Source organism: Mobula birostris, chromosome 19 (genome assembly GCF_030028105.1).
Source record: "Mobula birostris isolate sMobBir1 chromosome 19, sMobBir1.hap1, whole genome shotgun sequence".
In the NCBI taxonomy this organism is placed as follows: Eukaryota; Metazoa; Chordata; class Chondrichthyes; order Myliobatiformes; family Myliobatidae; genus Mobula; species Mobula birostris.
Window position 1 is genome coordinate 46,645,360 of NC_092388.1, and position 14,376 is coordinate 46,659,735.

The 14,376-nt window shown below is 43.3% G+C and overlaps 1 protein-coding gene across 2 annotated transcripts in view; it reads left to right on the forward strand.

Annotated features, from left to right (window-relative positions):
• matcap2 (microtubule associated tyrosine carboxypeptidase 2) overlaps positions 1-14,376 on the forward strand; it is a 71,680-nt gene that overhangs the window by 27,742 nt on the left and 29,562 nt on the right. For both annotated transcript variants that reach the window (XM_072283059.1, XM_072283060.1), the window contains exons 4-5: positions 9,290-9,433; positions 13,234-13,366. In XM_072283059.1, the coding sequence (XP_072139160.1) occupies positions 9,290-9,433; positions 13,234-13,366 (277 nt within the window). The remainder of the gene's footprint in view (positions 1-9,289; positions 9,434-13,233; positions 13,367-14,376) is intronic.

Here is a 14,376-nt window from a genome sequence, read left to right on the forward strand (position 1 = left end):
GCTTATGATGATGATTATCCATTGTCCTTCGAGACAGATGGATGCCAACAACCAATAGGCATATCTAATAAAATAGCCAAAGAGTGTATAATTGACATCTGGAGCCTGAAAACCAGCAAGACAATGTTTTTATTTCCTTGATTATACATGATGTAGTGTCTACAAATACCACATCCCAACTCAGGCTTTAGTTGTGAGCTGAATTAAATGTTATCATTTTGCCACAGATAGTGAAAATTCAAAAGGCAATTCTGGAGGCTTCAGCTTAAGCCTCTGTTTATTTTCTTACGTATTCATATAAAGAAAAATAACGATGGAATGATTAGTAAAGATTGGTAACCTGATCCAATGGAAGTGAACACTTTGAAGATGCACTGGTAGCATGCAGGGAACAGGGACAATATAGTGAAATATTTAACTGTAGAAGTTTCCTTGAATTTCTTCTCCAGAAATTAAGTGTTTTCCCTCTTCATTTCAAGTTCAGCTTTAATTGTCATTCAACCATATATGAATACCCATGATACAGCCAAATGAAACCGTGTTCCTGTGGAGCCAAGGTGCAAAACAGTATACACAGATTGTAGCATATTTAAGATAGCAGTAAACATACAGTTACGCAAAACGATATAAATATAGCCCAAGTCCCTGAAGCTATGAATGTTGTCGGCAAGAGCAAGCCCGTAGCAGTCTGCCAACGAGTGCAATCTAGCTTGGCTTCCACTGAGTGGACACTGGAGGGCAGCACCAATGTCAGCATGTTGCCGCGCCACCTCCGGGCACCGTCTCTGACGCCTCTCTCCTGAACAGCTGCAAACAGGCGACACCGCAGCATGAGCCCTAGGCCACACATCTCCCCCATCGTCAATCTCGCCTGTGAACCAGACTTGTGACATTCCACATTACTACGTTCAACAGGGTCTTGTGATCACAAGAAAAATGACTGAGACAATCCCTCACTGTTAGACTGCACACCACCTGTGAGCACCAACTCCGATGCCTTTCTAAGACACGAGGTACTGCAGATGTTGGAAATCTAGAGCAATACACACAAAATGGTGGAGGAGCTCAGAAGGTCAGGTGCCACCTATGGATTGGTGAACAGTTTCGGGATGAGGCCCATCATCAGGACTGGAAAGGAAGAGGGGAGAAGTCAGAATAAGAAAGTGGGGGGGGTGGGGAGTGGAGGAAGAAGTACCAGGTGATAGGTGAAATGGGCAGAGGAGGAGGGGGGAGCTAAAGAGCTGGGAAGTTGATTGTTGGAAGAGATAAAGGCCTGGAGAAGGAAGAATCTGGTAGAGGACAGAAGACCATGGAAGAAAAGGAAAGGGGAGGAGACCAAGGGAATGATAAGCAGATAAGAAGAGAAATTTGAGAGGAAAACAAGAATTGGGAATGGTGAAGGAGAAGGGGGGGAGGGTAATTACCAGAAGTTAGAGAAATCGATGTTCATGCCATCGGGTTGGAGAGTACCCAGACGGAACGTAAGGTGTTGCTCCTCCAACATTATCATGGCAGTAGAGACTGTGGACTGACGTGTCAAAATGGGAATGAGAAGCAGAATTGAAATGGGTGGCCACCAGGAATTCCGCTTTTGTGGAGAAAGGAGCGAAAGTGGTCACCCAATCTATGTTGGGTCTCACTGATATACAGGAGGGAGCACCAGATACAGTAGATAACCCCAGCAGACTCACAGGTGAAGTGTTGCCACAGCTGATTGGGGCCCTGAATGGTAGTGAGGGAGGAGGTGTAGGGGGCAGGTGTAGCACTTGTTCAGCTTACAAGGGTAAGTGCCAGGAGGGAGATCAGTAGGGAGGGACGTATAAACCAGGGAGTCATTTAGGGAGTGATCCCCATGGCAAGCAGAAAGGGGGGGGGGCGTGAAAGGAAAGATGTGCTTGGTGGTGGGATCCCATTGGAGATGGAAGAAGTTAAGGAAAATTGTGTGCTGGATATGGAGACTTGTGAAGTGGTAGGTGAGGACAAAAGGAACCCTTGGGTGGTGGGAGGATGGGGTGAGGGCAGATGTGTGTGAAGTGGAAGAGATGCGGTTGAGGGCAGCGTTGATGTGGAGGAAGGAGGACCTCTCAGTTGTTCTGAAATTAAAAACCTCAATGAAAAGAACAGATGCTGTGGAGGCAGAAGAATGGAGAAAAGGGAATGGATTTTTACAAGTGACAGGGTGGAAAAAGGAGTAGTCAAGATAGCTTTGAGAATCAGTGGGTTTATAAAAGATAGCTTTGACAATCAGTGGATTTATAAAAGATAGCTTTGAGAATCAGTGGGTTTATAAAAGATAGCAGTGGATAGACTGTCTCTAGAGATGGAGACAGAGATCAAGAATGGGGAGAGAAATGTCAGAAATGGACCATGTAAATTTGAGGGCAGAGTGGAAGTTGGAGGCAAAGTTGATGAGCTCAGCATGGGTGCAGGAAGCAGCACCAATGCAGTTGTCAATATAGTATCGGAAGAGTTGGGAGTGATGCTCGTGTAGGCTTGGAGCATGGACTGTTTCACATAGCTGATGAAAAGGCAGGCATTGGTGGGACCCATGCAAGTACCCATGGCTACCCCTTGGGTTTGAAGGAAGTGGGAGGAGTGGAAGGAGAAATCATTGAGGGTGAGGACTATTCTGCCACACACAGGAGAGTGGTGGTGGTGGGGAACAGGTTGGGTCAATTGTCCAGAGAGAAGCAGAGAGCTTTAAGGCCTTCCTGATGGCCACTGTCCTGTTAGCCTGTTGGGGTCATCTGCCTTATCCAGTGCTCCCAGTGTGGCCTCCTGTGCATCGGTGAGACCTGACGTAGATTGGGAGACGCTTCATCAAACTTGTACTCTGTCCACCACAAAAAGTGAGATTTCCTGGTGTCCACCTCTTTTAATTCTACTTCCCTTTCCCATTCCAATATGCCAGTCCATGGCCCCCTGTACTGCCACGATAAGGTTGGAGGAGCAATTCCATTTGGGTAGCCTCCAGATTGATGGCATGAACATTGAATTCTCAAACTTACAAGGATTACTCTCTTTCACCATTCCCCATCTCACACCTTCTCTTACCTGCCTGTCACCTCTCTAGTGCTCCTCCCCTCTCCTTTCTTCTATGGTCTTCTGTCCTCTCCTGTCAGATTCTCCCTTCTCCAGCTCTTCCACTAATCAACTTCCCAGCCCTTTAGTTCACCCCTTCCCCTCTCCCAGTTTCACCTATCACCTACCACCCTGTACTACTTCCTCTCCTCCACCTCATTCTGACCTCTTCCCTCCCCCCTCCCCGCTTTCTGGTTCTGATGAAGGGTCTTGGCCCAAAATGATAACTCTTTATGCTACTGACCTGCTGAGCTCCCCCAGCACATTGTGTTTATTGCTTCAACACCTCTTTGTAGCAGGCAGCACCATGGCGTGCACTAAGTCCAGCTTCTCCAGCAAGTCCACCAACAAACAATTCGCTGGTGGGTGTAGACCTGTTGCACTTGAAATTCTTAATGTCCAGCAGTATCTTGCAATCGTAAAGTTACCACCTGTGGTCACAAAACCATCTAACTCAGCAAAAACCATAAAACATAGGAGCAGAATTAGGCCATTTGGCACATCGAGTCTCTTCCGTAATTCCATGATGGCTGATTTATTATACTTAATCCCATTCTCCTGCTTTCTCCCAATAACCATTGACACCCTGACTAGTTGGGAACCAATCAACTTCTGCTTTAAGTATACTCAATGACTTGGCCTGTTTGGCAATGCATTCCACAGATTCACCACCCTCTGACTGAAGAAATTCCTCCTCATCTCTGTCTAAATGGATGTCCTTCTGAGGTTGTGTCCCCTCGTTCTAGCACCCTTCACTGCAGGAAACATCCTGTACGTGACCAGGTTCTCTATGCCTTTAACTATTCAATAGATTTCAATAAGACCCACACATCCCCCCACCCCATTCTTCTGAAGTCCGGTGAGTACAGGCCCAGAGCCATCAAACACTTCTCATACCTTAACCCTTTCGTTCCTGGGATCATTCTCATGAACCTCCTCTGCACTCTCTCCAATGCCAGTTCATTCTTTCTTAGATAAGGAGCTGATCATAATACTCAGTGCTGTCTAACCAATATCTTAAAGCCTCAGCAATACAACTTTGCTTTTACATTCTAGTTCTCGTAAATTAAATGCTAACACTGCATTTGCTTCCTTTACCACTGATTCAAACTGCAAATTAACCTATAGGGGATCCTGCACAAGGATTCCAAAGTCTCTTCACACCTCCTATTTCTGAATTTTCTCCCTGACTTTTGCCTCCTTCCCTTCTTAAAGAGTGGAGTGATATTTGTGATTTTCCAGTTCACTGGAACTATTCCAGAATCAAATGAAACTTGAAAGATCACTACTACTGTCTCCAGAATCTCCTCAGCTACCTCTTTCACAACCCTGGGCTGTAGTTCAGATGACTTATCTACCTTCAAACTTTTCACTTCTGCCCCTTGAAGCTCTTGAATTTCTAAACCTGTGAGGACACTTTACGGGAACATTAAAAAAACAGAACTCCAAGCCCTGGCAGCTGAAAATATGGACAACAATTGCAAAGCAGATCATTTCAAAGCAGTTAAATTGGCAAATGGATGGGAGACCAGAATTAGAGGAATATAGCTATTTCTAAAGGAGATGACTTCTGCTACTGGGAGTACAAGCTGTACACTGTGAGAGGTCAACACAGCAGTTGTCCACCTCTAGCTTTGGGTCAGTTGATTAATGCCAGGGGCACAAATCCTACTGGTATTGCATAAGTACAGAGATTGCATTAATCTTCCCATCACTATTTTCAAAATGCACCGCTTAGTAACCTCTTCAAAAAGTAATTGCTACCCAGCCCTGGAGGACTTGGCCCAGTTGACAAAAAAAGACAACAATGCAAAATAATTTATATATGGGTGTGAGCAATCATTATTTTCTAGAGGAGGACACAATCTGTGATACGCTGAATATAGTATAGGGGTGTTCAAATTTGTTGCTGTTCTTTTAAAAACTGGTAATTCTTAATTCCATGAAAAGGTTCGACTCCATTTCACCCATTCAATCTTGATTAAGCATCAAGGTTCTAAAATTACCAAAGTTACTGGATTACTAAATAAAATTACTAAAATCACCAAAGACTAATAAAGATGTTATTCTGACTGACTGTATCACTGTCTGGTATGGAGACACCAATGCACAGGACTGTAAGAGGTTTCAGCCAGCCAGCTCACCAAGGGCTCACACCTCACACCTCCCGCCTCCTCACCATCTTCAAAGGGCGGCATCTCAAGAAGGCAGCAGCTATCATTAGGGACTCTCACTGTCCAGGAAATGCCCCCTTCTCATTACTACCAGGGAGGAGGTACAGAAGCTTGAAGACCCACACTCAATGTTTTAGGAACAGCTTCTTCCCCTCTGCCATAGGATTTCTGAACAACCCATTAATACTACATCACTATTCCTCTTTTGGATATTTAGTTATTTTCTGTTACTGTAACTTGTAATTTATTATGCCTGTACTGTACTGCTGCAACAAGACTAGCTTCGTGACTAAAACGTCAGTGCCAATAAACCTGATTCTGATTGTCTCAATGGTTACATTGGCTTCAGTTCTCCAATCCAGACTGCACCCTTAAATCTTGAAATTGTTTTTGTAATTCTGAAGGCTTGGGGTGTGGTGGCAGAGTTTCATTAACTGCTTAATTAAAAAGCTGCGACAGCTGAGTGGTTTTAAGGCTCAGTTACATGGTATGTGATCAAAGTCATGTGCAACACGAACCAAAAGGAGCTTACAGTTTCTTGTTCCCTAAATAACATTATAAGAATCCGACAACTTTCACAGTCTCTACTATGATGCCAGATAGCTAAACTGAACTGAACACAGTTCCACAATGGATATTTTGGGATATCAGCTATAATCTAATGCTACTTTGTTAACCATTGCACTACCATGCCGATTCTCAAACAGAGCAGTTCAGTACAAGAAGGCTCTTCAGCCCACAAGGTTCATGTCCACCATGATGACAAACTAAAATAATCCCATCTCCCTGCACATAATCATATTCCTTAATTCCCTACATGTTCACATGCTTGTCTAATGCCACTGGCATATCTGTTTCCATCATCCTGGCAGTAGGTATTCCTGGTCGGAATGAGCTACAGTATTACTAACCACGTATAAATGTTTCACACAGATTGACATCAAGCTTCTATTTGTTTTGAATTCACAGCATAGCGAAATGCATACTATTACTGAATGTAGAATATAGTCAAGTCAAATTTATTTATAAAGCACATTTAAAAACAACCCATGTTGACCAAAGTGCTGTACAAACCATAACAGGTAGCTAAAATCACAAATACAAGAAACATAGATAGAAACAACAAGGCACACAGCTTATAAGCACAAAATAAATAACACATGAGCCGAGGCACAAGCCAAAAGTCAGCCACATCAGGAAGATTCAAACGCTAGTGAATAAAGGTAAGTTTTGAGCCTGGATTTAAAAGAGTCAATGGAGGGGGCAGATCTGATAGGGAGGGGAATGCTGTTCCACAGTCTAGGGGCTACAACAGCAAAGGCACGGTCACTCCTGAACTTAAATTTAGATTGCGGGACAGCTAGGAGCCCCAAGTCAGCCGACCTGAGGAACCTGGAAGTAGAATAAAGGGTTAGAAGATCTGCGATATAGGAGGGGGCCAGCCCATTTAGGGCTTTATAAACAAACAGGAGAACCTTAAAGTCAATTCTAAACCATACTGGTAGCCAGTGGAGAGAGGCCAGGATGTAGAAATTTTCCTTCCTGCTTGTATTTTGTCCTGACTGTCTGACAGCCCTTCCTAACTGACATACAGTGACAGTAAAATGTTGGTATTCTATAATCCTTGCCATTACTGTGCCTGTTTTACTCTTTCTGCCCACATCCTTGTCCCCATCCCTGCCTTTGAACTATCCCACCCTGCTCCCGAAACTTTAGGCGGCTTCATATCCTTTAGAGCACCAGAAACATTTTTTGACATGCTTACATCCTTACAAAAGTTTGGTTGCAATGAATTAGCCGTTTCAGAAGAATTTCTGAGGGTGTTTTCCACTGTGAGTCATCTACATTGATTGTATTTATATAATTCCAGACAGCAGCTGTATGATGCTGTTCTCTGAGCATTCAGGTTGGCCCCTACAGTACACTGTCGAGTGATGGGTGTGTCCTGATGGACCCCTGTGCACAGAGTGGCTCAGAGGCATTGCAAGCTGCAGGCAGATCCATGGGCCGCTATCCGTTGCATACAGGTTACTAGTGACTATTTCAGAGAGGCTAAAATCTGTGGAACAAGCTGCAGTGAATTATTCAATCTTGGGTTGACCTTTGAGAGAAGAGGCTGTGTGCAGACCCTTTGATAGCTACCTCTTTCCCAAACCCCACACAATGCTGCTGCCCTTGTTGTGAGTTTATTAAGATTATGCATTTCTCCTAAAAGCTACAGCTTCTGCAGGCAGTGGAGCAAATGTCAGTCACGTTTGGGGGAATTGCAGATATCCCACCTCTCCCGGAAGTTCTGGGAGTCTCCCACATATTGATAGTGGCTCCCTGATGCCCGCAAATTATATACAATATCCCGGAAATCGATTTTTTTGAGAGAGAGATGAGAGTGAGAGAGAGAGAGAGAGAAAGAGCGCTATGGCAGAGTGTTCCAAAAACGAAAATATAAAAAGGTACGTCACCCCAAACTACACTAAAGTGTACCCCTGCCTAATAGGAGTCAAAAATAATGGCAGTGTTGTTTGCTGCATGGTTTGCAACAGTGACTTTTCTATTGCCCATGGTGGGTTAAGACTGTAAAAGACATGTTGAGGTGAGTTTAACAGGTGTCATTCATTCATTAGCATAGCTAACATTACTTAAAGTAGCTGGCTCGCTGCTAAGGAGCTGCTCTATTGCAGACATCCCACCTCTCCCGGAAGTTCCGGGAGTCTCCCGCAAATTGATTGTGTTACCTCCCTGAAATGAGTTTTTGCAGGGTGGGATGTTTGGGCTAATTCTCCAATGATCACCAAACAACCTGGAATTGATTACCAGTTGGATCTAATGTGTACAAGATTGGGTTTAATCTCTAGATAATTCATCAATGCAGCACTGTTCCAAATGTCATGCAGAAAATATGCTGATATTTTGACTGTAAAGCTTTGTCAGTGTTTATTGCAACTCTTAGTGTATCATGCCCAGTAGAATGTAGTTATCAATTGTGTCTTGGGGGGGGGGGGTACTGTTGGAAGAACTCTGGGTCAGTTAACATTTATTTAACTGAACCAGTGGGAAATGGACAGTTAACATTCCAGGTAGACCCCCTCTGTCTGAGCTGATGAGGGTTCTCGACCCGAGATGCAACTGACCATTCCCCCCTCCCTCCCTCCCCTACAGACACTGCCTGGTCTGCTGAGTTCCTCCAAAAGTTTGATTTTTGCTCCAGATTATTGCATCTGCAATTTCCAATGGCTTCTTTTCTGCTTTAAATAATACAATGCTGAAAAGAGTCCCCCAATAAGTAGGAGCTTATATTGTATATGAATTGCTACAGTCTTTGGTATGCTGTCATATTTAGCTTTGTGTAGAAGTGGCTGTGTTCATGAAGTTGTGATCAGATGCAGACTGGATATAGAGCTTATTAGTTCAGATTTCAGCAGTAAATCTGTGTTAAAATGAGGTTGGGAATTTGGACCATGAAGGTCACATAAGAAAACACATACTATGATGTATGATATCATATCCAATTAAGGTAAAATATTGTTACTGTTAAAAATTAACTTAATGCAAAGAGCAGATGTGATTTTCTTTTAACATGTTTTTCATTTAAGCCTCCCATGCTGTGCTGGATAAAGAAACACAATTAGTGGGATGACTCACTTCACCATAACTTGAAAAGCACATTAATATATTATCCACTTATTGAGAAAATCTATGGCTTCCTGCAGCTTGGCTGTTTTAAGGCTGTAATTTGTTGCACTTTGGTTTAATCCTTTTCTTCTATTTGGAGAACTGTATTATGAGCTTCAGGCATCAGATTGCATTGAAACACAAGTTCGATCTTTGCTGGTTTCTTAAGTTGTCATTGATCAAAACAAGATTTCAAAGAAGTCTGGAATCAGACTGATTACTTTTTTCAGTTTTTCATGTTTTTTTCCCAACTCAACAATGCGAATATTGATTTGTATCTCTCTTCAGCTGCAGACCACAACTAAACACTTGCAAAATCCATTACACTGCTGTAGATGTACTTAAAAGTATTTTTTTTCTGCTAGGCTATTAAAATAATGAAACTGGCTCTTCAGAAATACGGCAGCTATGAGAAGTTTGAACAAGCAACCGGGGGAAACTTGCTCACTAAGAATCGCATTTGGTTCTACGTGAAGAAGTACATGGAGAAGGAGAATTGCCTTGGTGATGTAAGCCGAAGTAGAAAGTATCTTTTACTTTTCCATGTTATGGCATGTTGCTAATTATTTCTTTAAGGCATTTTGAAGTTTGCAGAATCTGTTTAAAACAAATTGTATCTGAATGGAATCAACACTGATAACAATCCTAATGTATCTTTGGCTACTGTGGCAAACCGTGTCACTGGTATGTGTGCCACGTAAATTATGTGGTACATCACTGGAAAGGCTGTGAGGATTGGCATACCTTGGGATGAATCATAGCTGAAGCTATAACGTGTGTGCATCCCATTGTTGAAACTGGAAATAACAAATTTCAGTAATCAATTAAAGTTGTTTTTGTTTAAATAAATAATTCTGAAACAGGTCAGTTTGATTTTAGAACATAGAACATAGAATAGTACAGCACAGTACAGGCCCTTCGGCCCACAATGTTGTGCCGACCCTCAAACCCTGCCTCCGATATAAGCCCCCACCTTAGATTCCTCCATATACCTGTCTAGTAGTCTCTTAAACTTCACTAGTGTACCTGCCTCCACCACTGACTCAGGCAGTGCATTCCACGCAACAACCACTCTCTGAGTAAAAAAACCTTCCTCTAATATCCCCCTTGAACTTCCCACCCCTTACCTTAAAGCCATGTCCTCTTGTATTGAGCAGTGGTGCCCTGGGGAAGAGGCACTGGCTATCCACTCTATCTATTCCTCTTATTATCTTGTACACCTCTATCATGTCTCCTCTCATCTTCCTTCTCTCCAAAGAGTAAAGCCCTAGCTCCCTTAATCTCTGATCATAATGCATCCTCTCTAAACCAGGCAGCATCCTGGTAGATCTCCTCTGTACCCTTTCCAATGCTTCCACATCCTTCCTATAGTGAGGCAACCAGAACTGGACAGAGTACTCCAAGTGTGGCTGAACCACAGTTTTATAGAGCTGCATCATTACATCGCGACTCTTAAACTCTATCCCTCGACTTATAAAAGCTAACACCCCATAAGCTTTCTTAACTACCCTATCCACCTGTGAGGCAACTTTCAGGGATCTGTGGACATGTACCCTGAGATCCCTCTGCTGGTCCACACTACCAAGTATCCTGCCATTTACTTTGTACTCTGCCTTGGAGTTTGTCCTTCCACAGTGTACCACCTCATACTTCTCCAGGTTGAACTCCATCTGCCACTTCTCAGCCCACTTCTGCATCCTATCAATGTCTCTCTGCAATCTTTGACAATCCTCTACACTATCTACAACACCACCAACCTTTGTGTCGTCTGCAAACTTGCCAACCCACCCTTCTACCCCCACATCCAGGTCATTAATAAAAATCACGAAAAGTAGAGGTCCCAGAACAGATCCTTGTGGGACACCACTAGTCACAATCCTCCAATCTGAATGTACTCCCTCCACCACGACCCTCTGCCTTCTGCAGGCAAGGCAATTCTGAATCCACCTGGCCAAACTTCCCTGGATCCCATGCCTTCTGACTTTCTGAATAAGCCTACCATGTGAAAACTTGCCAAACGCCTTACTAAAATCCATATAGGTTACATCCACTGTACTACACTCATCTATATGCCTGGTCACCTCCTCAAAGAACTCTATCAAGCTTGTTAGACACGATCTGCCCTTCACAAAGCCATGCTGACTGTCCCTGATCAGACCATGTTCTAAATGCCCATAGATCCTATCTCTAAGAATCTTTTCCAGCAGCTTTCCCACCACAGACGTAAGGCTTACTGGTCTATAATTACCTGGACTATCCCTACTACCTTTTTTGAACAAGGGAACAACATTCGCCTCCCTCCAATCCTCCGGTACCATTCCCGTGGACAACAAGGACATAAAGATCCTAGCCAGAGGCTCTGCAATCTCTTCCCTCATCTCGTGGAGCAGCCTGGGGAATATTCCGTCAGGCCCCAGGGACTTAGTCATCCTAATGTATTTTAACAACTCCAAAACCTCCTCTCCCTTAATATCAACATGCTCCAGAACATCAACCTCACTCATATCGTCCTCACCATCATCAAGTTCCCTCTCGTTGGTGAATACCGAAGAGAAGTATTCATTGAGGACCTCACTCACTTCCACAGTCTCCAGGCACATCTTCCCACCTTTATCTCTAATCGGTCCTACCTTCACTCCTGTCATCCTTTTTTTCTTGCCATAATTGAAGAATGCCTGGGGTTTTCCTTTACCCTACTCGCCAAGGCCTTCTCATGCCCCCTTCTTGCTCTCCTCAGCCCCTTCTTAAGCTCCTTTCTTGCTTCCCTATATTCCTCAATAGACCCATCTGATCCTTGCTTCCTAAACCTCATGTATGCTGCCTTCTTCCACCTGACTAGATTTTCCACCTCACTTGTCACCCATGGTTCCTTCACCCTACCATTTTTTATCTTCCTCACCAGGACAAATTTATCCCTGACATCCTGCAAGAGATCTCTAAACATTGACCACATGTCCATAGTACATTTCCCTGCAAAAACATCATCCCAGTCATACCCGCAAGTTCTAGCCTTATAGCCTCATAATTTGCCCTTCCCCAATTAAAAATTTTCCTGTCCTCTCTGATTCTGTCCTTTTCCATGATAATGTTAAAGGCCAGGGAGTGGTGGTCACTGTCCCCCAAATGCTCACCCACTGAGAGATCTGTGACCTGACCCGGTTCATTACCTAGTACTAGATCTAGTATGGCATTCCCCCTAGTCGACCTGTCCACATACTGTGACAGGAATCCGTCCTGGACACACTTAACAAACTCTGCCCCATCTAAACCCTTGGAATTAATCAGGTGCCAATCAATATTAGGGAAGTTAAAGTCACCTATGATAACAATGATGATAACCCTGTTATTTTTGCACCTTTCCAAAATCTGCCTCCCAATCTGCTCCTCTGTATCTCTGCTGCTACCAGGGGGCCTATAGAATACCCCCAATAGAGTAACTGCTCCCTTCCTGTTCCTGACTTCCACCCGTACTGACTCAAAAGAGGATCCTGCTACATTACCCACCCTTTCTGTAGCTGTAATAGTTTCCCTGACCAGTAATGCCACCCCTTCTCCCCCTTTTCTGCCCTCTTATCCCTTTTAAAGCACTGAAATCCAGGAATATTGAGAATCCATTCCTGCCCTGGTGCCAGCCAAGTCTCTGTAATGGCTACTACATCATAATTCCATGTATGTATCCAAGCTCTCAGTCCATCACCTTTGTTCCTGATGCTTCTTGCATTGAGGCACACACATTTCAGCCCTTCTACCTTACTGTCTTTACACCGTTTATTCTGCTTCTCTTTCCAAAGCCTGTCTGTATGTTAGATCTGGCTTGACTCCATGCACTTCTTTCACTGCTCTATCGCTTTGGGTCCCATCCCCCTTGCAAATTAGTTTCAACCCTCCCAAACCATGCCAGCAAACCTACCTGCAAGGATATTGCTCCCCTTCCAGTTCAGGTGCAACCCATCCAATCTGTACAGGTCCCACCTTCCCCAGAAGAGATCCCACTGATCCAAAAATCTAAAACCCTGCTCCCTGCACCAACTCCAGTGTTTTTATCCATATCCAGTGTTCACACAGAACAATGTATGAGCATCAATTGTTCTTTTAAGGGGATTATTAGTCTCAGTTTCCTATTAAAACACCTATGAAATTTTAGAATAAGGTAGATGTATACTATGTTGGAAATGAGCAAGTTTTAAAATATTAGTTTTAGAATTGTTTAATTTTACATGTGGGATTTTGGTATATTTTCGGCTCGGTTACTTCAGGTTGGCAAAGTTTCTGCAAAGCTTCTAATTGCATTTCCTTGTAAACATTACAGATTGCAGTCCACTTAACAGATGATTTGCTTTCTCGTGCATCAATGACAATAGTGAATGGACGCCCAACCCTCACCATCAATGTTTCTACTGCACGCGAGCACTGGCTAGAGGGAATGCTGAGACATGAGATAGGTATAAGAACCAGTTTTTGATGCTTTGCAGCTGAAACTCAGGATAAAAGGGAATCAGTGCTAAACTCAGTCAACAAATAAGTTTTGGGTGCTAACCAGAGCATTGGTTCCAGCAATAAACTAGCAGTACATGAATTTTCCAAAACCAAAACAAAATTCTTAAATATATTCACTGCTCAGCATTTGTATTAACAGTAATGTACTTGGACAAAATGTTGTAATATGGTATATAGTGAGCACATAATTTGTAATGTGTTTATGAAGGCATAGTAGATTTGACTCACCCAAAACAAAAGGCATAAGGGACATCTCCAAGTTGACTAGACTGAAAGTGGTAGGAATACGAAGATGTTTTAATAGGATGACTGACTGGTATAGTTTCATAGACTTATGTCCAAATATAACAACTAAATGGACTGTCAAAATCGAGTTTATTATCTCATGCAGAAATATATATATGTATGAGTGCAATGAAAAATCTGCTTGTAGAAACATCACAGATGCATAGATCAGATACACAGCATTCACAAGGAAAACATACATGATATAACAAAATTACAACAAAGAACACAAACAGAAGGTAGTCATGGTGTTGCTATACAGAGTTAATGACTAGGGTTGTGCAGGTTGGCTCAAGAACTGAATGGTAGCTGTTCCTGAATCTGTTGATGTGGGACTTCATGCATCTGTACCTCCTTTCCGTAGATGGCTGCAAGATGATGGGAATCTTTGATGATAAATGTTGCCACCTAGAGGCAATGCTTCATGTAGTTACTTCTGATGGTGGGGAGAGATGTTCCAGAGATATATCGTGCTGAATCCACTTTTCTCTGCAACTTCATCTTACTCTGTGTGTGACAGAACAGGTTGGCAATGCTAATTTTCCTGCTAACCGTGCCCCCTTGCCTGGCTAGTCACTCCTCCTTGTCCTTTCCCTGGACTAATTTCTCCAGTAGCTCACACACTTTGCCCTCCCATTCTGCAGTTCTTGGGAGTTCACCATTTCCACAC